Below are 27,768 nucleotides of genomic sequence, written 5' to 3'. Positions count from 1 at the left end.
ATGTTCAACATTTGACTAATATTTTATGTAACTCTTTCCCTTCCATTCCATTTGATTCAACCACATTGGTTTCAGTAATGTGGTTGGATCTTCCATTCCATTTGATTCAACCACATTGGTTTCAGTAATGTGGTTGCTATCCATTTATTTAGAAATGGGATGGAAAGGCAATAGTCTCTTTCCAATTCCCAAGCCTGTGTATACTGCATGGACCCTGCGTTAATTGAAAGGTAGTTTAAGATTGCTGAACTCTATGTTTTAAAAACTAACACGCAGTATTGGATGGTGTGGCTGCATTGTGTGTTGGGTTTTACAGTTTGGCTGATACTAACACGTCTTGGCTTGGTGTAGTTAATCCCTTGCTTGCCTGCTATAATAGCAAAATGCAAAGTAGAAGCTACCTTCTATAATGCTTGAATCTTGAATGAGGAAAGGGTTGCAGAAGCAATTATTTGGAAATTTTGTAAAAGTTGATTGAGAGCTTGATGTATGAGTCTAATCACATGACAGGCGTAACAGAGCAACACTCAAGATACTAAGATGTAATTGACTTTTAATGTTTTGTGTATTTCAAGATGATGTGTCAACACAATAATAATGGCTGATTAATTTGTCATGGGAATGGTGCAAGTATTACGTATCAGTTATTTCACAGAAATCAACACTGCATGTCCATCTTAAACTTTGCTATTACACCATCTGTTTTTGTGCAATTACTTCTTTACTTGCAGCCCCGGAAATATTTTCATAATGAAAATCAAACAAAAGTCTTCACAATTGGAAACTTTGTACACATTTGCATGCAGTGTTTTTATCATGTTATTATTTTACTCACATTCTAAATTTCTAAAGATTCTTATATATAAATTTGATCTGTCAATTGCAAGCCAATATTTAGGAAAAGTTATCAGTGATTTTTCAGAAAATTTTTCGTCTTCATAAATCTTTTTCTATATTGACTATTGTACCGTTACGTGGGAAGTGTGATATTCCACTCAACAAACATGTGTATGTGGTGTGTGTTCATTCAGTGAAAACTACCATGCTACCCAATAATGATGTTCCATGTAGGGATATGTCCAAATGTAGCACAGTGTAACCTGACTGAATTCAGTTTGACCCAATTCTGACAGATGTCCTTCAGGGTACCTTTGCTGACTGTATGACAGAAGTGCCATATTAGTTGCATGAATGCTAAGATTTGAAAGGTCTATTGATTCAGAACTGAAATCGTCATCTGAGAGATCATCAGGAATGAAAGTTTATTCCACTTGACAGAAAATACAAGCTGTAAACTGACGTCGAGTAAACATTAAGGACCTTTGATGCAAATATCTTGCTCATCAGACAAATTGCTCTGAATGATATAAGAACCTCTCTGAACTTACAGTGTACATTACCCTCAAAAGTTATGTCTGGAGTTGTTTTCAGATTTTCTGTTAAAGCCATAAAACTTCTCATCAGACTGTGATAGAACTCCAGCCAAGAAAATTATGTAACTAGCACCACCATGTTCAGGGGGAGCTACATAGTGTGTGTACATGACCAATTCCCAGGAGACTGAGCTGTGTACCATAATTGGGCAAGTATATAAAGAATAAAGTTACTCGCATGGCATTCACAGCCAGTCACTGTAGGGACAAATATAGCCTTTGAGTTCAATAGGATGTGAGTGACATGATTTTCCTAGGTGCTGGAGTGATTTCACTGTCAAATGAGTAGTTTTATGGTTTGAATAGAAAATCAGGCCATGATGCTAGATGCAAGTTTTTGGTGAAGTGATGAATTTCTCTGATCAGATTCAGCATTTCACTGTCAACGTCTTCTTTTCGTAATCTTGAATAAAAATTGAATGTTTGAAAAAACAATATATATAGTTGTCTACTATTTGCAAAAAAAATTTGATCAGAAAAAGTGAATTATGCTTAAAAATTGTAATAAGTTCTGTCAGATACTTTGGATGTAACAATTCAGTTTTCCTGCAGTCTACTACATTTTTCTCTCAGGTAGATCACAAGTACCCTATATAAAAATGATGTACCTAGCTGAGATAGTTAATGTTAAGGTATCATCAGGTGCAATAAACATACTGATACTTTCAGACCCCATCAACATATACAAATGTAACGCTATGAAGTTTTGGAAGGAGTACATGAAGAGCTAGTGGTCACAAAGAAACCTGGGAGAGCTTTAGTTTGATTATGAAATGAATCATGTCAAGAAATCTTGGAAGTACATTGAATGCTTATTGAGTGAACAGAATACTTATTGATTTGTTAACATCTTTTTCTTCAGAATTATACGCTGTACAATGATGCAAGTCAATAATTGTTGATTTGCTTTTGCAAACAAGTTCATGAAAAGAAAATGACACAAAACAGATTCTGTTATGAAACCATCAGGTAGACTTTGAAAGACTCTTTCAAAGTGAATGTCACATTTGTTTGTGTGTTCCATAAAGTGTGATTTTATACACAAAATGCATCTCAAAACATATTGAGACATGGTTACTCCAGTGATCATTGTAAACATTCCAGTTTTTGTGACGTCAGTGTAAAATTGTGAACAAAAAAGTACAATTTATTTAATATGTGATACACTTTGTGAATAGTTCAGTGACATGGTCTGTATTGAAATGAAGCTTGAAAAAGCAAAAATGTTGAGCTATATACTTAAATTATTTTGTCAAAGATAATACAAAAAATGTTCACCAAGAAGAGAAACATTATTTACACCAATGGAAATGTTTTATATTAAGTTCTGTCCCCACAGCGATGACAAACAGCACTATCAGCTAGTTTTAGATACAGTAGATCCCTGGTAGTGGTTTTGACCTTCACACTGCATTTGTTTTCGTATTTGTTTTCTTTTTCACTTTTGTTCGTAAATTTCCTTTCCACTTTTGTTTTGGATTTGATGGAGCACGGCACCATTTTTCTTTTATTCCCCTCCCCTGTAGATCTGCAACAGCAGGAGGCTGAGGAGCTGCAGAAGAAACTCCAAGTCTTGAACACAATTATGGATCAGGAAATGATGACACTGAAAGAACAGCACAAGAGAACAGCTGGATCTCACTGTATGTGCCTTGACTTCCACAGAAAAAAACTAAAAAATACATTACACTTTTTGCTCACAGACTTTTCTGTTGTGCACAATGTGTCAAAGCTTTTGATTTATTTGTCTTTCTGTTTTTATAGGTATTGCACTATCATGTTTGCCATTTTGTCAGTATATTCTTTGCTTTTTTCCCTTCACAAAAGCCACACTTTTGTGTTCTGTTTAGTATTTGTGACATGCAGCGTGTTTAGTAGAGCCTTATTTTCAATCAGTGCATTACCATATTGTTGAGCCACTGCAGCAAATTGGACAAATACATTTTCATGCGTGCAAGCCATATGGAGAGTATTGTAAGCCTAGTTCTGGAACGGTTTTATAAACATATTGAGAGAATAGCCTTTAGGCCGGGGAATTGCTAAGTTAGCTCTAGGTTCTTACTTCACCTTATCACCCTATTCCCATGTGTAGAAGTCCAACTTTGCTATGGCAAACAATCTTATTGGACCAAACCATGGTAATGAAAGGGTTGGTACTGTCAGAGGACAGTTTATTTATTTGTCAAACCTGAAGATTGGCGTGAAATTGCACTGAGTAGAAAGTTATATCGGCAGAGGATTGTGGTTTATAATTACAAGCTTTATCTTGTATGTGAGATGATGACTTAGATAAGAGTTAGTGTATACAGGATTTGTGTTCACTGGTGTCGATTGAAGGACCAGCAGTAAGTACCTTTGAAGATATTTTCACTTTTTTTGTTTTTATATAAATTCCAAAATCTTGTTCTACTCCCTGAAGCTTGTTGAAACATACAATATCTATATGTTTAAAATGCTCTTTTATTCTATACTATCATTTGAATTCTAGTCCGGACCAATATTCACTTGTAAAACAATGAAGTTCTTACATGTGCTGGCTGAGCTGACAAGCTTAACACTTGTGTATCTCAACATGCTTTGGGGAGTAAAGGAAGAAATTGTGGTTTACGTACAAATCAAAAAAAGTGAAAAAAATTATCAAAGTTACAGCTATTGGTTCTTTAACCCTTTGCACCCTGACCCCCTGGTACTCTATGATGTCATCGGACATTTATGTCCGAGCCGGGTTCAAAGGGTTAAAACAGGTTGAATACACAGTGTGACCTGTGAAAACTTTCCTCCAGAAAGTCCTCTCAAAAGTACAATACATGTGTGGTGTGTTTGACAAACATGTAATCAAAGTCATCAGAGCTGTTTAAGTTTTTGTCATAGTGGTAAATATACATAAAGGGGAGGCCTTGGTAGTACATGTAAGTCATTAAGGTATTGAATTCTTGTCTGTACCATTGGAAACTTGGTGTTATGACCTGTCCTATTGTGAAAAAGCCCATTCAGGAGTCACATGGACAGTACTTGTTACCAAAGAGGCCTATCTTACGTTGTAGGATAATGGCAAGTCTATATATAGTACCATATACCATAATCCATAATTGTAAATCAAGCCATGGCATATAGCTATAAAAATAGTTATAAATAGTTATGATATAGGAAAGACAGTACATGTAGAATAGACTGTGAAAAAGCCAGAGCATAAAGCCTTCTATGAAATTGAATATTAATATTATTCATGCATTCATGTTCTGTGTGCCAATTCTTCTTGGAAACATTTTTACACCAGGCATTACGATGCAGTATTTGCTGAAAAACTAAATCAGACTAATGAAAAATGTATACAGTACATGTATGTGTGCCTAGGACAGTTGGGTACAGCTTGTCAATGAACACTGTAGTGGTTGACATTCTGTTCTGTGTATCAGCTCTACAGAATCATGAAGTGTGCATCAGCCATGGTGTACACGTGAAAGGAAATAGAGTGTAGCATTTGTATTTGAATGAGTGCATGTGTTTATTCATTGACTTCCTGGTGGTGACATCCTGTTACTTGTTTTAGAAATAATCATCATGCTAATTGGTGATTAGTTCAAATTACATATGTAACAGTGTATCAATCATTTTACCAATTAGATCAGCTATTTCCAGCTGATAAACAGGAAACATCATGTTATATTTACATCAGCTTAAAAGAGACTGGGAAACTAAATGTAATTGCCAAGCTGTGTTTCCAAATTATGACAGAAATGTATCCATACTAGATCATTTTACACACTGATGAAACTTGTCGGTCTAATCGACAGACCATTGTAGAAAAGGAAGAAAAACAAGAGACTTACGGAATTCAAGGGATGATAAAAGGCACAAAGTCCACTAGTATATTTTCAAATTATTTTGGTTATTTTTTAGTCATGTGAGAAACATTCATGTTGTCCTGCTCGCTGAAACATGCTAAACTATCAGTCATCAGATTTTTATACTCACTCCCTGCTTGTAGATATATTGATCTGTCTTTGATGGCAATTCATGGTTCACACCAGAAATTTTGTTATCAGCATATTCACAAGTTATATGTACATGTGAGTAGAGCTCTGGTGATTGATAATGCAACATGTTTCAGTGAGTGGAACAATATAAATAACTTCTCACATGACACAGACAACATGAAATAATTTGAAAAGATACTAGATTGGTCCTTGGTCCCTTTCAATTGATTATTATCATTCATCCATCTAGTTTGCTTCAATATCATTTTGTCTGAATAAGGGACAAGGGATATGGATGATAGACATTCATTTGGCAATTTTCTGACTAGTGTATAGTTCCATTAGGGGAGAAACCGTGGGGCAGTGGTTAAAGTACTGTCTCACTATCAGAGGATGTTGAGTTTGAGACCCGTAAGTTCAGACTCACTGTTGGAGGATGGCGAGTTCGGGACTCATAGCACAATGTTGTGCCCTTTATTTGCCCTTGCATCCTGTAATTGGGCATTGCCTGTCCGACAATGGATTAAAATTACAATTAAAATTAAAAATTGTTAACAAACAACATATTAGACCTATGTTATGTTGTACAACAAGCATGTCTCTAACTTGCATGTGCTTGTACATGTAGATTGTATGCTTCCATTGCTTGTATTCCCCTGTCCCTGCATGAACCTATCAATTGATTACAAACAATCATATTATAATCCATCTTCTCATTTCTAATTCTACTTGTTTTGCAATGCCAAACTTTACATTTTCAGAATGTCACTACACTGTATTCTTCGAAGTTAGAAATTTTTAAATGAATGGAAAATCATGTTATAGAATGGCTGCATTACTATATACTGTTCATTTTTCTCCTTTCTTTATACCTGCATCTTAATTGGTCAAGACAGTATTTTTGGCACCCAACTTCTCAACAAGTTGTTACCAGGTGCATGTTGAATATTTTTGGAAAATGTTCTCATTGAAACAGCATCAGCTATTGGTTCCCTGAAAACTTTCAGTTCACAAGCCAAAATTACTACTTTTTTGTTAAATGTGTGAATGCTTTTTAGGTCCACGTATGACAAAAAGTATGACGTTGGGGAGACCTTCAAAATGATTCTGCACTGCCATATGCATTTGAATCTATACACTGCCCTCTATGGCCAGTCTTACTTTTCATTGACTGTGTATCACAATGTGTACAAAATAGTGAACAATTTTCTCACACAAATCAATGCATCAATGCCTTGGAACAGAAAGAAAAACAGTGACTAAGGCCAAAAAAAAGAAATAGTTTGTTTCTCATCCTAGGCATCTTGCAAAAATGATGCGGTGACGCGGTTTTTTTTTTTTGCTGCTACTTTTTTTTATTCAACCATCAACAACAACGCGCTTACAACATGAGAGCATAGGAATGCATGCAGAGATAAATGCACAGCAAATTTTTAGCATATCAACAGTGCTGCTTTTTGACTATTAGTGCAGAATGCAGTTTTGATAGCTTTCAATGACATAGTGTACAGTTCTGAATGGAATGTTACAGCACTGTGTGATGTTAAATGTTCTGTCTAGTTCAGTTTTGTATATCATAAAATATTTGTGTTGCTTTGGTATGATCTGAACGGTTTAATTTGTTCTTTTAGTGAAAACTTTTCTTTTTCGTTTGAGATATCGTGGATTTTTTTTCATTTTTTTTTCGTTCCCTCTTGAGATGCAAAAAAAAAGGTTGGCGCGGCGGGTCTACATTGACGCGCGCGGGGATGAGAAACAAACTATTTATTTTTTTTGGCCTAAGAGATTATTTTTGTAAGTTTTTAAAGAAATTGTCTATGATTTAAGTATAATACTAATAGTACTGTGTAACACTGGCAAGAAAGGACATGTCCAAAGAACAAAATTTTATTACACTATTATGTTTTGGGGAAAACTCTTATTGAGGACTTTGTTTCTTGCAAAGTTTTTTTATCGTTTTTCAAAGCTGCGGACAGCAAAATTAGGTTTACATCTCATTGTCTTGAAACCCTTACCCTGTTTTCCCACAGTTTACAAGGAAATAACTTGTAACTCTCATATCAAATACAGAGGAAATTAAGGAAATTTGATTATAAATCATAGCAAGATATTTCATGCCAAAGTTTTCAATAGTTTGGAAAGGCTTAGCTCTGTTTTTAAACAAATTACGAAAAAATTGAAGATATATGTTCACGTGTTATTTAAGGTCAGGTCAAAGGTCATATTAGTGTCATTCTTTACACCTAGAATCATTTATTAAAAGTGATATCAGTATCGTAATGTACATCTTTGCTTGTGATCACACCCCAGTCACTGGCTGTCAGACTCCTCAACTAATCCCTTGTTCTTGATTGCAAAGAAACCCAGCAAGACGGTGTTTCCTGGAGGAGATTAAAAATACTGAAGTAACACATCCTGTCACATGTGTATTCTCATCATTATCCTCCTGAAATGCCTATATTTATATTTATATTTTTTCAAAAAAGCTCTTCAAAGCTTACACAACTGTTGCTACCATTTATCAAATTCTTTATGAGAGATAGCAGTGTTTACATCGAGTGTGTCTGTATATGCAGTTGTTGAGGAAGGTTTACCATGTACACATATACATGTAGTGTACACAAAAGGAATAGGGAGCTTCCCATATTTATGTGTAGCATTACAGTGATTATGATATCTTTTGAATACCAAAGTGAATTTTGAACTTTTTTACTTTGTTCATTTTGGTGATCATTGTAGCCGGCATGTCGGAAGATAGCGATTACACCAGTGATGTCAATGCACCGGTGCTGTACAACAGTCCCCACCACAACGCCAGTGCCCGCCAGTACGGAGCCCACTACTCTCGCATGGACTCTTTCCAGGAAAGAGACAGGCTGCCAGACTCTGTGGACTACCCGGATTATCCAGACTATGATTACCAGAGGGAGCCTGAGGTAAGAAAGTGACACTCAGGTTTTAGAATCAACCTCTGGAAGCTGTCTTCAGTCGATGTCAATGATACTGATAAAGGGACAAGCGGAACATGTGTACATACATTTACATGTAGATTCCACATGTTCTAGTGCATTATAGCCTCTAAGCTGAATTTTAGATTGGTGAACAAAGTGCTGCATCTGTACGAGGTCGATTTCAAAACTGGTTGTTCTGCTTGTTGATAAATTCATGTCAAGAGCAATTATTATAAATATAATCAAACATGAAAGCTGACACCTGAACAACATAGATAAATTTGTGTTGGGATACAATCCAATCTGGCTTGTGGTGACTCTTAGACTTACTTCTAATATATCTTAATTCTCTGTTCTCAATGGCTATAAATCCTCACAGGGGAGTGTTACATTCTTGATTACATGCTATTTTAGAAACGTCTAGATTATTCCTTGAAAGATGTAACACCATTTCTCTTGAGATTGTCTGACACTTTGTCCAAATGTGAACTTTGATACAGTTTTTGATATCATATTTTGACAGATGTATGGTGACTATGGTGACAGAGATGACTACTATGATCAGGAATATGGAGAAAGAGATTATGATAGGGACTATGATAGAGATTATGACAGACATTATCCTCCGGGAGATTATCCCCCTGGAGATTATCCGGAAGGGGATTATCCTGAAGGGGATTACCCTGAAGGGGACTACCCAGAGAGGTATCCAGACAGAGGGTATCCAGAAAGACAATACTCAGATGAACGATACAATGATGAATATCCGGAGGAATACAGGTCTGATAGCTACAGGCCAGAGGAGGATGATTTCTATGACAACCGAGATTATCCATCCCCACCGAGGAGGAGGGATGAGTACTCAGACTCTCCACGCTACAGCTCCCACAGTTCCCCACGTCACAGTTTTCATGATCACTTCTTAGACTCTCCAAGAGGTAGTCACCGGAGTTCACCCCGGAATAGCCGGCAGGAAGACTTTTTGTATGACTCACCGAGGGGCAGCAGAACTGGCTCCCCCCTTCCCTATCAAAGGGACTTCTTTGACTCACCCAGGGGAAGCAGACATAGCTCCCCAAGACCTCTGCGCAGGGAGTATGACTTACCAAGAGAGGAGTCCATTATCAGTGAAAGTGATTTGCCACTGGGAAGTCCATACCAAGGTGTCAGGTCAAACAATGGTGAGGATAGCAGGCAGTCTTCGCTGACCATTGAAGGACCTCATCATGGAAGTAGGCAGTCTCTACCCACTGATAGGTGAGTGAACAATCTCAAATCTTATTTCTGCCTTCCAAAAGATCATTAGAATTTTTCAAACCAAACTGTCTTCTGTCAGGGTGACTAAAATTTTCAAATCCATTCTACTCACTGATAAGTATGTGAGTATTTTAAAATGCACTGTTAAACAGTTCAATACAAAGTCTCACAATTATATTGTCATGCTCTCTGTGTCACGACTACAGCTTAATTGCTAGTTGTTTTCATTATTAACTCTTGGTGGCAGTATTCATGTTCAAGTCTGTTTCTCGCCGCCTTCTTCACTCTGTCAACTATTATTGGTCATACTGGCATACGCACTTACCTGTATGTCAACAACATCTTAATCCAACTTTTATATTAAATTTATTTTTTTCTGTTTCACTGCTCATATCATAAGTTTATACTTGTGCCCCCATTAACTCATGAAGTAGATCTTGTACTTATGAAGGTTCTCAAAAAAGCTAGTATAATGCCTAGGTTGTTCCCTGAAGCATTTGACAAGGTATTTTGTGGATCATTTTACAAATGGAAGGGACTTGATATCCATTCTCACATCTTCTAATGACTTATTCATTGCACAGTCCTGTGTTTGCGGGAGTGATATTTCAAATGTAGATTTGAACAAGTTTCATTTTTATGGTGTTAAAATATTACAGTGAGTTTCCGCAAAGGAGAATATTTAAGATTGCTTGTGCAGTATGTACCTGCCTTGGACTTGTAACCAAAATGTAGTAAGAACTTTTGTCAAGTTTGTGATAATCTCCGCTGGTGCCTGTTCATTGTGCATACTGATTTGAGCAATCACATTTCTCTTGCTTTTTCTAGTTCACCCAGGGAAGGTAAAATAATTGTTTCAATCTCTAATGATATACCTAGTGATCACACTAACTGCCCTTGCTATGCAATTTTCATGTTTTGTTCAATGTAAAGATTATGTCGTCTATCAGAATTTTTAGCATATACAAGGGTCTACGATAGTATGATTACTTGTATGTTGCAGTTTTTAAAATGTTGATTTGTTAATTCTTGATTGAACCTGAAAACTTTAGACAAAGACGATTTGTGCTGCTGTCTTTGATATATCACTTCTATGTACACAGTCAATCAGACACTTTGTATCGTTGAGACCAGTAATAGGGTGTTGTGTTTCAAAGTTTTAACAAGTGAACTGAGTATATATTTTCGTTAAAGTGTGCAATCAGGTTTTGCCCTCTCAGTACTGGCAATTTTCACTGTTCTCCTGGGTACATACCGGTAATCCCAACCAGCTTTTAAATGGAATATTCCTGTAAGGATTTCACAGAGATATGATATATGCTGGCAAGACAGTACTACCATTGGCCCAGGATAATTAAAGACAGCTTTATGTGTTGTTATTGCCCCTGTGCACAAAGTGAAAATTGATGATGTGTGCACAAAGGGACCACTGCTGGAAATTTTCCAAATAATTAGGAGATAAAAGTCTTTTCAGGGCTTCACAAATTCTACGGAAGAGAGCTTAATGTGGGCAATTGTTTATAAAGTCGTTTTTTTTTGCCTTTGTTGAACTCATTACTGGATCAGCAGGGATGCAGTGGGTGGGCAGCAAATACACAGAGGAAAGCTTTGGGCTATTTGTCTGCAAAATGGGATTTTCAAGTCTAATCAGTGTTTGTTACTGTCAGCTGGATAATGGGGAATTTTAATGTTTAACTTAATTGCAGGAATACATTAGCGGGAAATGGTTCATTTCAAACAGATTTAGTTTTTTTCCCTTGAAATACAACACAAGAACAATTCTAAGTGATTTACATGTGTAGATTAATCTTATTTTTATGGCCTCATATAATGGTTTACTGGTAACAGTGTGTTAAAATTTGTCTGTCTGGAATACATAAAGATGTGTCAACAAAATTTCCAAGGAAATGTCAATTTTTTTAAAAGGTGGTGCAACGTTCCATACTCACAATAGTATAAGCAAGTTAAAACATGATCAGTGTTGGCAATCTATATGTATGACGAGCACTTTTACAATGGTCCATTGGACTATTAAAAACAATGTGAAATTTAAATGTCCCAACCAATAAGAATGGAGATCCTATACTTTTAACTGCTGGATTCCTTCCCTTCCACTCTCAGGTGTATAAGACTTGCACACCTATGCCAATTCAGCTTTTTCTCATGTATCTGATGTAGCATATTATGGTAAAATGTTGAAATATTATCTAAACATTTTGACTGCCTTGAAAGCTAATGTATTTCTGCCATCAGACTCATAGTACATCATTACTGCGTATCCTGAAATTCAGATGTGACCCTTAAAATGATCATTTTAAATTGATGACATTGTGGAATATTGTTATGGTACGGCCAACATGAATGTAAATAGTTGTTGAAAAATTTTTCCGTAGCTGTATAAAGTGATCAATTATTGGCATACAGTGCTGTTGAAGTGTTTAATCTTTGCAAATGATGACTCAGGTATCAAGTATGAAAGATTTACAAACAGTAAGGTTTCTTTGACAGATTTAATATTCACTTGACAAACCTGCCGTATTCATTATTCATTACAACATCTTAGGTTGTCTGAATTATACAGCTTGAATGACAGATAAAATTTGTCAGTTGTTTTTATTGAACATTAACTGAATATCGTTATAGTTACTTACCATAGTAACTGAACTTACAGAAATAGTATCAAATTTCAAAGAAACTGTGTTCTCCCACACATGTTTGAAAAAAGAATGTCGTACGTTTCATCGACATGACTGTTCACTGTCATTCCTTCCCTCATGTGACTTGTCACGTGTGATCAAGGTGAACAGTTGTACTTTGCTTGTACAGAATCTCACTTCCATGGCAAACATGTACTTGAAATTTATTAAGTTAGATGTTTGGTTGATACATACATTCGGGTCAGTCACAATCAGGGTGCGCTAGATGATTTTCATTTGTTATGGACATATATCTACTATTCAGACTGATATTATATTGCTTATTTGTTTCTAATAATAGTAATAGTTGTAACTAACTTGGTCACATAAAGAAATATTGCATATATTGTGCAGGTTTGGTTGTACAGCCACAAAAATGCCTTTAAAAACTGTAAAAAGTGGCGTTATGCTGTTTCACTTCAAATGTACTTAATTTCAAAATGTTTTTTGGAACAAAGTGTTAAACTTGTGGAATTTTTAGCTTATATATGTTATTGCAGAATACCTAACCTTTCTTTCACAAGTTATTTCATGTGATTATGTGCATCGGAACAGAAACTGTGGTATTTTTACCAAAACTGTAACATCGTTATGTTTTTTTGTTTTATGACCATAAGTACATATACCTTTAGTTTATATGTAGAAAAATGGATAAAATATTGTATATTTAATTTAATTCCAACCTCAACATCCATGGCAAGCATTTTATACACCAAAATTTAAATAAAATTGCATATTGTATTGTTTTGTGAATAAATGAAAATGGAGATCGTTGTGGTCGGAATTTCTTGTAGCGTCCGTGACACACTCATATCTTAAGGACAACAGAGTTATAAAAGATCTGATGTCACAGGCCTAAGTGTCAATAGGTGCCTACCTTAAATAAACAAATTATATAATTAATGTCCCTAGCGTTCACTATTAATATTCCTAAAATATGGAAATGTAGCATCCGTGACAGTGTAGCGTCCGTGACGGTGTTTACTACATAGTCATAATTAATAACTATTTAAAACTTTTTAATTTTAAAGCAGTTAATCCACTGAAACATATAAATACTAGCGTGTATTGTGTGTACATACATGGAGTTGGGTTACAAAATGTCTTCAAGTCATAAAATTGTAAATTTGCACAAAATTGATTTTTTAAAAAGTAATAAAACACTCAAAAAGTTATGTTGAGCCTCAACTATAACACTTAGATTGGTGTTTTTTAAGAATGCAATAATTATATTGAATATGTTATTAGAATTCTAGTGAAAAGAACAATGAATTCTGTGCTGTATATGCATTTATTATTGTGTATTCCATTTCAATTCATTATGTCACGGATGCTACAATAAAATGCAAACAATGTTTTTCAGATTATAAGCCAATCTAAATGTGAAATAACCACCACATTTTATACAAAGGAAATGAGGGCAACTCCACACATCGGCTCTACCAAGATTGTTTAGTATTACGCTATGGTGAATAAAAGGATCATTGCATTTATTTTGTGTGGAATACATGGCAAGACACCGGTGAATCGATAGTACTTTGACCCTTAGTCATGTGATCTGGGTCCCCGGTAAACCGGTTTGTTGATTGAGTGATTCGTCTTAAAGGTGTTTCGGAACAAAAATGGGTTCCTTCAGTAGTCGCTCTTTTGTTTTTTATCCCCTCCGCTTGGTTGTGTGATGAAGTCATCTTCGTCCTCGAGGAGGAGAAGCCAGATTCGTTATTGAGAGAGTTAGCCACTATTGACTGACTCTATAGTGAGCGATATGGTGTGTGTTGTCATATTATAATGAACATGACCCAGCATCGATAGGAGTTTCTGGACACTTATAAGGATTTTTGTTTTAGGGCATATTTTGAGCGTTGCTAGTGCTCGTTATGTTAACAGTAAATGTTGTACTAATCTGACAACGATTACTTGTTTTAGGCATTTAAATCGATTAACCGAACTTTTGGTTTTGTGTCAATTTTTCATGGACTTTGTAATAGATTTCGGGTCGATATTGGTGCCTGCTTTCCGGTGTTTGAAAAGCATGTTGTGAAAGGCTGTTTCGAGAAATAAATCTTATTTCTCTGTGTTTAGCCATTCCCAGGTTTCATGGTTTCGTTAACAATATTTGCTGTAAACAGCCTTTGAAATCGGTTTGGTCTGAGGAGAGTATTGGTTTATTTAATTCATGCCGCCAACTTTGATTACTTATATGGCAGCTCTCTCAGTTTTTGATTTTCTTTGCCAGATGATGTTTTCTGTATTGCTCAGCAATCTTTACAGTTTGGTTGATTGTAGTACCAATTCGATGACAGATTGCATCTTGGTTTTATACGATAAGTTGTGGCATAAAATGGAGACAAATTAAAAAAAAAATTCAGTTTCCCCGTTGTTAAAACCGCTATCGTGAAACCTTTTAACTGTTTGAGCAATATGGGCAAAGTGTGTTTGAATTAACTCACCGGACTTTTCGGTTGTTGTTCCGGATATCGACGGACTGCTTACTCCTTCACATGTTGGTCAAAGTTACATAACGAGCTATGATTTTGTAAGAAGGATTTGTTTTAGATGCTCGTTTTATAGACCCTGAGGAGCGTTGTTAGAAAACGACTCGAGGGTTGATCCCAGAAGTAAGCTCAGCTGCAGTGATATTTTACTCCAACTGATTTTTGCAGTAGTTGCTATAGCTTTCTTGTTCAATTTAAAAAAATTGTCATGTTTTGACACAATTTTCACAATTTAAATGTTTGATAGAGAAATGTTTTGGAGAAAAAGAGAAAGAAAAAACCAGATTGTTAATTGCTTTTTACATTTCAAATTGACCTAACTTTCAAGTTTGATTTTGGTAGCGTCCGTGACAAAATTACAAGTCATACTAACAGAAAATATTTTAGAAAGAAGTTCATTTTGATTACACTGAATGGTATTAATATTGTTGCTATAGCATGGTTAATTCATGACAAAAAACTTTTAAGTACAGCATACCAGCGGAAGGACATAGAGAAGTTGAAAGTCCTATTAAAAAATATGATCAATATTGTTGTATTTCTTACTAAACTTGAGGTTGGGTTTATTCATGGAAATATTAAGTAAATCATACCAAGTATAGCTTATTTTAATGCCAATATGCATCTTTTATATTGTAATAACATAAGAAAGCATTAACAAATCATTGTTGAAAATTTTATTATGATATTTGTGTTTCATGTACAACATTTCTGTGGCATCCGTGACACTGCGTCAACCATATAAACAATGTGCACTGTGGTAATACTAATGACATTTGCTTCACCAAATTTTAGGAAGATATGCCCCATACCATAACCTTTCAACATATTATTTAACTGGACAGTTATCATGAACTTGAAATTTTGACCTAAGTGACACACTCTAGCGCACCCTGATTGTGACTGACCCGATTGTATATACAATTTATAGGTGTGATAGTGTTTTTAAGGGCCAATATATGGGATAACATAGGCAAGGGGAATCAATGGGTTTATTCTAATCACCTGCTTCAATGGATTTTTAGTCCCCACGGACACCGTCCGGGGGGACTTATAGGTTTGGTCATGTCCGTGCGTGCGTGCGTGCGTGCGTGCGTGCGTGCGTGCGTGCGTGCGTGCGTCCGTCCGTTCACGCAGATATCTCTGAGATGCCTGGAGCGATTTCATTCAAACTTGATAGAAGGATTACTTCATATGGCATACAGATGCACGTCAATTTGTTTTGCGATACGATCCAATATGGCCGCCAGGCGGCCATTTTATTACGATTTTTTCATGTACAGAGCCATAACTCAGGCATGTTCCAACCGATTTTATTCAAAGTTGGTACAAGGACATTGACCAATGTCATACAGATGCACGTCAATTTGTTTTGTGATACGATCCAATATGGCCGCCAGGCGGCCATTTTATTACGATTTTCTCATGTACAGAGCCATTACTCAGGCATGTTTCGACGGATTTTATTCAGAGTTGGTACAAGGACATTGACCAATGTCATAGATATGCACATCAATTTGTTTTGTGATACGATCCAATATGGCCGCCAGGCGGCCATTTTATTACGATTTTTTTCATGTACAGAGCCATTACTCAGGCATGTTTTGACCGATTTTATTCAGAGTTGGTACAAGGACATTGACCAATGTCATAGATATGCACATCAATTTGTTTTGTGATACGATTCAATATGGCCGCCAGGTGGCCATTTTATTACGATTTTTTCATGTACAGAGCCATAACTCAGGCACGTTTCAACCGATTTTATTCAAAGTTGGTACAAGCTTATTGACAAATATCATAGCTGTGCACGGCAATTTGTTTTGTGATACGATCCAATATGGCCGCTGTGCGGCCATTTTATTACGATTTTTCATGTACAGAGCCATAACTCAGGCATATCTCAACCGATTTTATTCAAAGTTGGTACAAGGACATTGACCTATGTCATACATATGCACGTCAATCTGTTTTGTGATACGATCCAATATGGCTGCCAGGCGGCCATTTTATTACGATTTTTTCATGTACAGAGCCATCTCTCAGGCATATCCGCATGTTTTGACCAATTTTATTCAAAGTTGGTACAAGGACATCGACCAATGTCATAGCTATGCACATCAATTTGTTTTGTGATGCGATCCAATATGGCCGCTGTGCGACCATTTTGTTACGATTTTTTTCATGTCCTGAACCATAACTCAGACATGTATCAAGCGAATTCATTCAAAAGTATTTTTATCACAGACCTAATGAAGAGGACTCTATCCTCTTTGAGGACCTGTAATCAAAGTACCGATTAACAAGTGGGGACTGTGTCATCAACGATGACTTGTCATGAAAGCTACAGGAATGAAATATGATTTTGCCGGTGAAATACAACAGTTTTTTTCCCTAACTTGATCCAGAACAATGGCTTAATATTAGTGTAATTGAATGTCATCATATATGGTGACAGCATGTGCTCAGTCTTTTCAAAACATCTGACATCACATCTTGTTTACCTGACTAGAAGTCCTGGTTTTCATGGCCAGAAATCCTAGTATCTATTTTTCTTTGCTTTGACTCTGTTATTGTGTGTTGTGCACTTTGCTTGTCAAGTATCTTGTTGAATTTTTCAAAAACTTGAAGACATGAAAATATCACAAAAATTAATGTTTCAATTTAGATTGGCATGTTAGGTTGGAATTGAGATCAATTTTAAGCTTAACACGTGACAGTAAGTCAGTTGATATGTCCATATGCTTGATTTGTATAAAAGTCTTTACACTCTATGAAAAGTTTTGCTCTCCAGGGACATACAGTGCAATGGCAGATACAGCTGTTTGGTGTGTATAAATGTACCTGGATGTGATATTTGATTGTAAATGTCGTTGACATTAGTTCAACTGATACCGACTCAGAAATAAGATAACATGAACATACAAATATCACAATAATTTATCATGTTTGACTTCAAAATTTTCCACACTACAGTACACTTTCTGACATTTAACTTTTCATATTGATGGCATTGTCGGTAGTAGCATAGATTGGTGCAATTGAGACTAGCTCAATGAAGACAACACATTTCAACCTGTAAGGCCAGAGTTAAAAGTTCTTTGTTGTATGTCCATTCAAAATTTGGAAAGGTAAATGAGTAAACAGTTCAACACAGTAAAATTTTTACATACACAAGTCCTATATTTACTGGATCATTTCCATGTCATACGAGTGTCCGTTCAAGAATCAAAGCAGAAACATCTTTTTCACCTTCATAATTTCCACTATAATCTAACATTGCATGCAGGTCTTTTAAGCTGTTCACCCCCAGTTCCCTGTAAACAGGTCCACAATCACCATTGATAACAATGGGATTGGGCCAAACCATGGTGGTGAAAGGGTTAAAGTAGAACTCGCTTCGGGGACAAATATTCTTAACAGTTCTTTTTCTATGTACGACATGCTGGGGTTCAATTAAAGCTCTTGGTGAAAGAAAACTTTTTACTGGCTTAGTTTTTCGAAATTCAAAAGTTTTATTCTTTTCCAGAATGGTTGAAATATTCCTTGACAAAAGTTTGAGCAAAAGTTTAGGTCAATCACTTTCAAGGCGCATATTACCTTAAGCATAGATTCGTAGACACAAAAGTTACACAGCAGTATTTTTTAAAGGAATCCTCCAAAAACCTTTGTGCACGTGAAAGCAAAACATTGAATTAAATTACTTTTGCTTAAATGTCAGTGATATTTCATGGTTTGTGCTTTTGAAATTACCAATATTGTGCACTTTCTGACATTTAACTGCATGTATTCACAATGGTATAATTTTTTGTCTTCAGTTTCATTTATTGGTAATGATCCAACTCAAAGAAGACTACATGTTTAAACTTGTAAATGTTAACCACATTTCATGATTTGTGCCATAAGCATTGTCAAAACGTTAATACTTCCTGACATTCTATTACTTTTAAATCAATGAAGTTGTCCATAGTTTTATACATGGATAGAAATCCACTCAATTAAGGCTCATGTTCTTACCATTACAAATTGTACCCAAAAAAATTGCTTCTAAAGCCCATTGTAGAACATTCAATTTATTCTGGCCTACACAATGTAGAAAGCCAGGCATCAGAAAAGAATTTAGATACATAATTTGCCGAGTGTAAATGGTTATGGCCTGATACAAGGTCAGAAGCTGCTTTCAATTTGCCAATATGGATACTTTTTAAATTGCATATTAAAAGCATATTGTACCAAGCTCGGATATTATGTCAAAATTTTCCCGAGTTGTATATCAGCAACCATATTTTCAAGTGAACCCCAAATTGTTTCTTGTACATCCATGTTTACTTGACAATGTACATTTCTTGTACAAGTAACGTTACAAGCAGACAAACGTTTCAGCTCATGGTAGAACTTTAGCTTGAAACTAAAACCTCAAAATAATGGGAATAGATTCATCCATTTTGGCTTCAAAAAAAGTGACGCTGTCAGCAACTGAAATTCTCATGTCTAAATAATATCAAGTGACCATAATCATATCGTATAATAGCTGTTCACCATTTAAAGAGACATTGCCGCAGGATGTCTGTAGAAAGTAATGTAAAGTAAACAGCATGAATAAATGAAGAAATATGTGATTCTCAAGTTACTCCGTGCCTAGACCCTGGAAGAGTTTTCCAGGGTTTATTCTAGAAGTAAGATGAGATGACGTTTGAAACCAATGAAAGTGACTTACAGTGATATCATCATGACCCAGTGTTTGTGCAAAGCCCTTTGACTTTACAATATTATCTTAAATTCAGGAACCTTTTTCTGATATGTACAGAACCTTGAGTGGTGACAGGATACTGTCAAGTTACATTTCCACAGAGCTGACACCTGGTCAAACATTCATTTTCACAGAGCTGACACCTGGTCAAACATTCATTTTCACAGAGCTGACACCTGGTCAAACAATTTACATTTACATATGAGAATGTTCTTGAATAATCAGTTCTCAGACTAAGAGTTCAAAATTAATATGTTCATAATTGTAATCAATTAGATCTAGAATAGAAGACAGTTAGTGTCAGCTTCATTGAGATAATCATTAACATTTAAATTTCTGAAAATGAAATTTGCCTTTTCATAAAACTTTTTGACTCAGGACAGATCAACATAATATGCCTTAAATTGTAAAAAAATCAGTTGGTCATGAATAATTTGAGTTTCAGACATCCATATAGACAGTGTATTGATGAATTCAAGATAAAATTTTTAATAATGATAATTTTGTGTTTCTAATTAATAACTTTACAAAATCATTGATTTCTTCTGTTATTTGTCATGCAATATTAATAGCCAATTATACACAGAAAATGAACTGCAAACACAATTGACAATGCTTTTGCTAAGAAAATATCTTTGAACATAAACTAGTTGTAGGATATAATAAATTGTGCCATCAGAGACTCCGGAATTGAAATAAGCTTGCATAAGATATTGATATACATTTGCAAGTATGAAGTGTCCCTGACAAATTATAAATTTCCAAGGATTGACAAGACATTTGTACTAGGTATACCCAAACTCTTTGCTCACGAAATTTTGTGATAACATAATTTTGTTGCATTTGAAGGGCAATGTTTTGAGTTCATGTTAAAATGAGCACACGTTAAAGAAATTCTTGTCTGTTCCTTAGTTATTGCAAGTGTCATCATTTTTATAATGTAAATGAATTACAGAAATCATGATTCCACATGCAATATGACACTTGTGTCTACAAATTAATGAATTATTTGAAGTTGTAAGTTGCTGGCAATTTGAAAGGTTGTCTCAAAGCAATGTATGATTTAAAATTGATGATGAACGTATGTTTTATTTCTGAACAAGGGTGCTACCGATGACTTGCTATAACAGCTATGACTTTTAAGTTTGCTTTTGAATCACTGTAGAAGTCATGTTTACCATATGAGGCAGTGTTCAAGGCAGCATTCATTACTGGCACATCTGGAATATGTAGCTTTTATGAAGTTCAAAGGTCAGCAGCTGTAACTTTTGAGGATTTTTTTCAGTTGAAGTATGAGAGAAAATGGATTAACTTCAGAATACCGAGTGACCTGATTGCATATGCATATGACCCTATTTAGCATTACAATAGAATATAAATCTGTCAGTTATCAAGCCCATGTTTATTTTTTATTTGGCTTTAGGATGGGATGCACATGTGACCAGCACTGATATAAAAGTGTCACTCTGTACATATATACAGCAACGTCTACATCCAAGAATAATATGAAACAAAGTTGTCAGTGTCATGTCGTGCCCACACTATATACTATGGATGTATGATTTATCTACACAGCCAAATGATATCATAGATACTATCATTAACTGTCTTTTAAGCCTCATCTTTACATGAATACGGTTCCATCATTATGCTTTTTAGCTCTGCTGTCAGGGACAAGGAACGTATCAAATAGGCTGATTTTCTGTCGCTGTCCATCGTCTATCAACATTTGCCTTCTCCTCTGAAACCACAAGTCTGATTGCTTTGAAATTTGATATGTAGTTCACTTGGGGTGACCCTACTAATGTCTATTGAAATTGTGGTGAAATTTTAATATTAATTTGCAATTTTATGACAATTTTTGCTTTTTTTTTTGGTAAAAAATCTCCTTCTCTGAAATTACATAATCTGATTGCTTTGAAATTTGATGATGCAGTTTACTAAGGGTGACTTCAGTTAGATGTCTTCAAAGTGTGATGAAATTTGCACATGAACTTGGTATTTTTAAGGCAATTTTTGTCATTTTTGGTCAAAAAAACTTTAAAAATCTTCTTCTTCAAAAACTACAGGTGAGATAGCTTTGATATTTGGTACATAGGTCCTATAGGGTTGATCCATTTCAGGTTTGTTGAAATTGTGCAGAAATATGCAAATTTGTATTTGTTAAGGCAATTTTTATCATTTTTAGCCAAAAAATGTGTTTCACCAAATCGCTCATCTGACAGCTTTGATATTTGGTATACAGATTCATAGGGAAGAGCAAAATGCGATGTATGCAAACGATGATGAAATCTACAATTTTGTAATTTTGGGGCAATTTTTGCCATTTTTGGTTAAAACAATGTTTTTCTCAAAAATTACTACTTCGATAGCTTTGATATTTGGTATACAGATTTCTACAGATGACCTAAATGTGATAGATTGAAATTATGATGAAAGTTGCAATTTTGTATTTTTGGAGCAATTTTTTCAATTTTTGGCCAAAAAAAATGTTTCTCAAACACTACTCATCTGATAGCTTTGGTATATTCTCTATATTACACAGCAAAGCTGAATCAGATGCTAAGTTGCTTGTTTTTAAATTCAAATGAACTGCAAAGATCTACCGGTATGTTTGACTGCCACTAACCCAATTTTGCCAATTAAGAAAAACCAACCCAAAAAGTACTGTGCATACAAGTGATAATGATATATTTCAGCGTTGACTTTGACTTTTCTCACATTTCAGTCCAAAAAGCAGCCACATAGGGTCTTCAATAGACATGAGCAGACAGAGCACCATTGATGACATTCGTCTAGATCCTCATGAAACAGAAGATGATTACTTAGCTGAAGAAGAACAGCCTTCGCCAGCCAGAGTCAGATGGTACAGTGCATTTAACAAAGTCCGCATCCATCTTGCTGAGGTAAGTGCCCTCCCCAGTCCGAGAGAAAATTACTTTGCATTTTCTTCTCTTTCTTATGCAGCGTTGATGAGGCAGCATTTATGCCTGGTTCTTCTAATAGGATTCTAACACATCTCTTGAAACTAATTTGTTTGTGTTCAAAACTTCACTCAATGGTAGAAACCTCGTATAAGTTGTTGGAAGTTTGTGATTTTGTCAACGTAATTTGTCTCGTTTTCTGTGATAATGTGCCTGTGTATATTTGTATTTCTCTGTCGGTAGGGTGTGCGTGCTTCTAGCTGCTGTATTGAATGTTTTAAATGTTTAATGCTTTAACATGATTGATTGTTGAGGAGATAGTGGTGTACGTTATTGGAATTTTGAGAGCAGGGATTTAGTGTGTGTTTCAGGCTGTGTGTCGTGTCTGCTGTTGTAAAAGAGTAAATGGGCAGTAATGGGATGTTGTGATGAGTTATGGTTTTGATGGAAGGAATTTTGGCTCCTTGACGCTGAAGATGCTTGATGATGATGGATGATAGATACCTTTTGAATGTCAGCATTTTCTTTCATGAGAATGTTCACTGTATGAGAGCTATGAGCAGTAGCACAGTCATGGAGTTATCATTTGTGGATTCCCAGTCGGGGGAAGGAAGAAAAACATCCTGTAACTTCCGTGGTGCGGAACTGTACAGAAACAAAGGAAATAAGTCTCCTGGGACACGGAAGAAGAAAGAGACAATGAAGAATGCTCCCAACATGACTATCATGAAGTGATGAACAGAGTTAAATCACTCAGAATATATGTGTGTTTACTCTGATGTGTTATAATCAGCAGATCTGGTTCCACTGTGAGTTGCCATATCAAATGTGCTCTGAATTATTCATCCAAGATGATATCGTCCATCAAATTTTCCAACACGCGGAAGACGTGCGTGCATTTCTTGAAGAACAGAGTCTGCAGCATGCAAGACTTGAATAGTTATTGACTGATCTCCCAAAGATGAAATAAGCGTAGATTTTGTATTACAAACAGGCATTTCATCAGCCACCCATATTGTCATAAAAAAATTGTGTGCAAGATGAATGTACATGAACATGAATAGAGCACATTGATAGACATCTGTATTACCAAGTAATCAATAATAAATGTCATCTTTGTCTGCACTGGTCTGTCAGTCTCTTGGTTCATTAAATAAATTTAAATTTTTGTTGTAATTCATAGATTTGAACCAGCCATCTTCTATGGTATCAATGCCATGAATACCATTGTTTGATATCCTATCAGTCTGAAGTTACTTCCGATCATTCTTATTATATAGCAGTGATGTTGGTGCCATTGAATTTTGTCATACTTTTGAAATGGAGTATCATAAAATGCCGTGCATGTGGAAAAATTGGACTGGGATTTCAATCATTTTGCATAATGTAGGACTTTCTCAATAATTAAAATACTGCTTCTTTGCCAAATTCATGACTTAAGTTGCTGTCAAAGTAATATTGTTCAGAGAAGGGCTTGGTTTAGCAAATTGAGGTGCTCTATGATAATTTAAAACTGTGCTGCATTGCGGAGTCAGTAGAAATACACTGCTCAGGAATATATAATTCTTTCGCCTGATGGGACTTGTTTAGCAACTACATTTGCACTTGTTAGACAAACATTTGTTCACAGCACACAAACCCCTGTCAGTTTTGTCTGCCTTGGGTTTTCATCTGTGCATCAGGGATTCCATCTATCACAATCAGATTCACAAGCATACTGTTGTGATTCCGTGCTTGCTGCATCCATGGCACACTCAGGTATGGTACATGTACCAGTATGCTGTCATGATCAAACATGAAAAAAGCTCTGAAGAATGTCTCGTTTGTAAAAAATTAATGAGGTTGTAGCAGTGGAAGGAAACAGACAGAGACGAAGGAGATGCAACCGCAGATGATCCATCAAAGAGATTGGTTGTCACCACTTCAAACTAACGTTTTCTGAAATCTTTAAACAGTTGAATCCAATCCTTGCCACAGGATGTGTACTTATATATGTCTGCCCAAGGCAATGGAAATCAGTGTATGCAAAACAGTACAGGTTTTCCTCTTTAGTGATATCCACATAAATCTGCTGTTGTAATGAATAAAATGCTGGCATATTATGTGAAAGTAGGTGTGTTTGTCCTTGAAGAATCAAAGGGGAAGTGGCATGGCAGTTATAGGGAAATAATCATGAATAAAGCAAGACTTCATGTCAAAGTCTACTAAAGTTTTTGTGAGATGAGTTTGTGTGACATACTATGTATCAGTGTATGCTTGTTGCATAATTTATATTTCAAGTTAATAAGTGATAACAAAAGTGAATGTTGCAGCTTCAAATTATTTTGTCTGCATATTTACATGTACAGTATCATGTATCAGTGTTGCCAATGGCACACATGGCTTCATTCAGTCAGTTTATTTGAAGTTCTGAAATGTTATCATCTTGCCCTCCAATGTATACACATGTGTGTATCCTAATCATGACCCTACGTGACACTGCATGAATCCGTAAGGTAAGTGAATGTTTTATCAGTCTCTGTGAATTAAGATGCTCATTATGGCTAGTGCAACTGAGCTGAAGAACCTTCCATACGTCTCCAGCCAGAAGGTAAGTGAAAATTCCTGTGTTACTGCAGATTTGATTCCAGTATGATCTGAAACTGACATTGAGTATTGTCAAACAGTCTTATCTGATGACACAATTAAAATATAGCCGTTACGATTATTCTGATGAACATGATCTTTCCCAATGCTGAAAGGCAGTAGTTGGTGCGTGTACATGTATATCCATTCAACCAGCATGTACTAATAGAAGTGTACATTTTCAACAGTTTTTACATACATTGTATCTTGATCTCAAAATAAGTATGAATGTTAAGTTTTCTATGCTTGTAGTATATATGTACATCACGATAGCTTTTGAATTAAACATGCATGTAAAAGATTTTGTTTAATCTATGACAAGCATTTACGCACCTGTTTTGAAGACAAGTTTGGTATAATGGAAAGATGGTAAATGTATGTGAATCTGTATAAACAAATAAAAGGATCATAAGAAACTGTTGGTTTTACTTGATTTTACCAATCGTTGATGTGAAAAGTACATTAGATCACGACTCAAAAGTTGATATCAACAGACAACATGTGAAGATGGCTTTGTAAACTGATATACCATGTTGGTGTTCATTTTCAGGGCGTCAAATGGTTAAATACAGACTGTATTATGTATATCTTGAATTCAAGACACTTATCACTGATGTGATTGTAACCAGATTTTCATGGAATATTTATTCTGAAACTTTATCAGACAAAAAGATTAACCATTGGCCAAATAAAATAAAATGGGTGTATCCATTAACACCCTACCTACCCTATATGACCCTTTCACATTTTCAAATATCACGCATGATTTTGCCATATGTTGCTGATTTTTGATGGGTCACGCCCAAATAAAAAACATAAAAAATTCCTGACAACCTATCCCAATTTTTTAGGGCATATTAATGAAAACATAAAATTATATTTTTATATTCTCTATTGAACTGCAAATGTGCAATTTGAATTAAATGTAAAATATTGTAACTTTATTTTGTTTATGATCCATTTAGATGTATCTCTCATTCTACCGTATACTTGCTTTGATATTTTCACTGAAATACCCAAAAGATGTAACAGACAATTTAAACCTTATTAACATTAGCATTTTATTGATATGACATCACCAGATTGATTGTATCTTAGTTTTGCTATAATTGTAACGCAACGTTCACTGATTGATACGTGAGTAAATTTGTCTGTGAACAATAATTCTATAATTAAAACTGATATGAAGAATTCACAATCACCAAGTCTCTTTCATCGATGAATTATAGTAAAGATGGGCGATTGTACCTGGAGAGAGTCATTGTTTTAGAACTTTACACTTCTCAGTTCTCATACCAGTATACTCATGGACGATATCATTTCTAAAATGATTTTGACTTGTAAGTTTTCTTGCATAGTCAAGCATACAGGTCTTTGATTTAGTCAAAGATGTGTTTTTGACTCGGTGTGAAAATTCTTAGGTCGATTTAGGTCGGGAGATTGACCTTTTGACACAGATGTTCATACTTTGATGTAATTCTTGTCCGGCCTTGCAGCAAAGAAGCAGTGTTCACAAATTAGCCTTTCACTGAAAATTGTTTCCCAGGTTCACTGGGAATTCTAGATTCTGATGGCAAAACGGGGCAGATTATTTCTAGCAGGCAGTAAAATGGGGCCGCCAGGAACGACAATAGTATAGCTGTTCTGTAATTTCTACCAAATGATCACTTTGTCTGGCTGTGAACTTCATTAGCTTTTCAAAGGTTAGCAATGCATGGCAAGACATAAAAGTGGCTGACAACCCTATCCAGAATTCATGCATTTGCCAGACATGATATTGGAAATGCTTTGCATGATGATGGTGACTATCAGAGGCAGTGAACATTTAACTGCCATCCATCAAGTCAAGATTGATAGCGACGCCAATTGCCTCCATGGGTTCTATTAGGCAAAGCTGCGTTGAGGTGTACTGCTTGTTAGATGGGTTAGATGAAGTGAAGATTGCTCCAGGCATTCTTTATGGGACATGTGCAGAATACAATTGCCTTGTTTCCAGCACTCACCCGAATTGTCCACAAGTGAATACAGTAATATTACCTCATCTAGATAATGTCAATTAAAGCTTGCTAGATGGGTTAGATGAGATACATAACGTTGTTGTACTTTCCCCCTTAAGCTGATTGCAATTTCACCTTCTATCTTAATAAAACAAAGCCTATCAGACGAACATGAGAGAGAGAGAGAGAGAGAGAGAGAGAGAGAGAGAGTCTCTATAATTGTATTAATGCTAGGTGATCATGAATTAGCCAGTGAATGTGATGATTGGTAATTTGTTGATGACTTCCCAATCAGGAGTACTTATTGATCTCGGATTCAGTGTTATGGTTGCAAGAGCATTTTATGATGGTTTTGAGGAGGTCATTGTCGTAAAACGCGTACTACAAGGAGTTTTAGTGTCCTATTTCTAAAATAGCTGACATTATTACCACTGCCAACCGTCTCAGATCCTTGCATTCATCTCATTCCTGCTCACTGCAGGTAGATGTTTTCTGTTGTTCTAGAAAGTTTTAGAAAAATTTGACTTGTGTCTGTGCATTGTCTATATCTAGTGTAAGTCATGAGATTGTGATGAGTTTATTCTTTTTTGCAATTTTCTGGAAAGCTTTCATCAACTTGCTGCATGGCAAGCTATCAAATTGAATTACATGTACTACTTGTTA

At 35.6% G+C, this 27,768-nt stretch overlaps 1 protein-coding gene across 12 annotated transcripts in view; it reads left to right on the top strand.

Moving 5' to 3' along the window:
* The window catches only part of LOC139122014 (protein unc-13 homolog B-like), a 212,686-nt gene that overhangs the window by 100,185 nt on the left and 84,733 nt on the right, over positions 1–27,768 (top strand). For all 12 annotated transcript variants that reach the window (XM_070687362.1, XM_070687360.1, XM_070687371.1 and 9 more), the window contains exons 6-9: positions 2,960–3,076; positions 8,150–8,346; positions 8,885–9,618; positions 22,288–22,465. In XM_070687362.1, the coding sequence (XP_070543463.1) occupies positions 2,960–3,076; positions 8,150–8,346; positions 8,885–9,618; positions 22,288–22,465 (1,226 nt within the window). The remainder of the gene's footprint in view (positions 1–2,959; positions 3,077–8,149; positions 8,347–8,884; positions 9,619–22,287; positions 22,466–27,768) is intronic.

Source organism: Ptychodera flava, chromosome 21 (genome assembly GCF_041260155.1).
Source record: "Ptychodera flava strain L36383 chromosome 21, AS_Pfla_20210202, whole genome shotgun sequence".
Classification (NCBI taxonomy): domain Eukaryota; kingdom Metazoa; phylum Hemichordata; class Enteropneusta; family Ptychoderidae; genus Ptychodera; species Ptychodera flava.
This window is presented reverse-complemented; position numbering and strand designations above follow the sequence as displayed.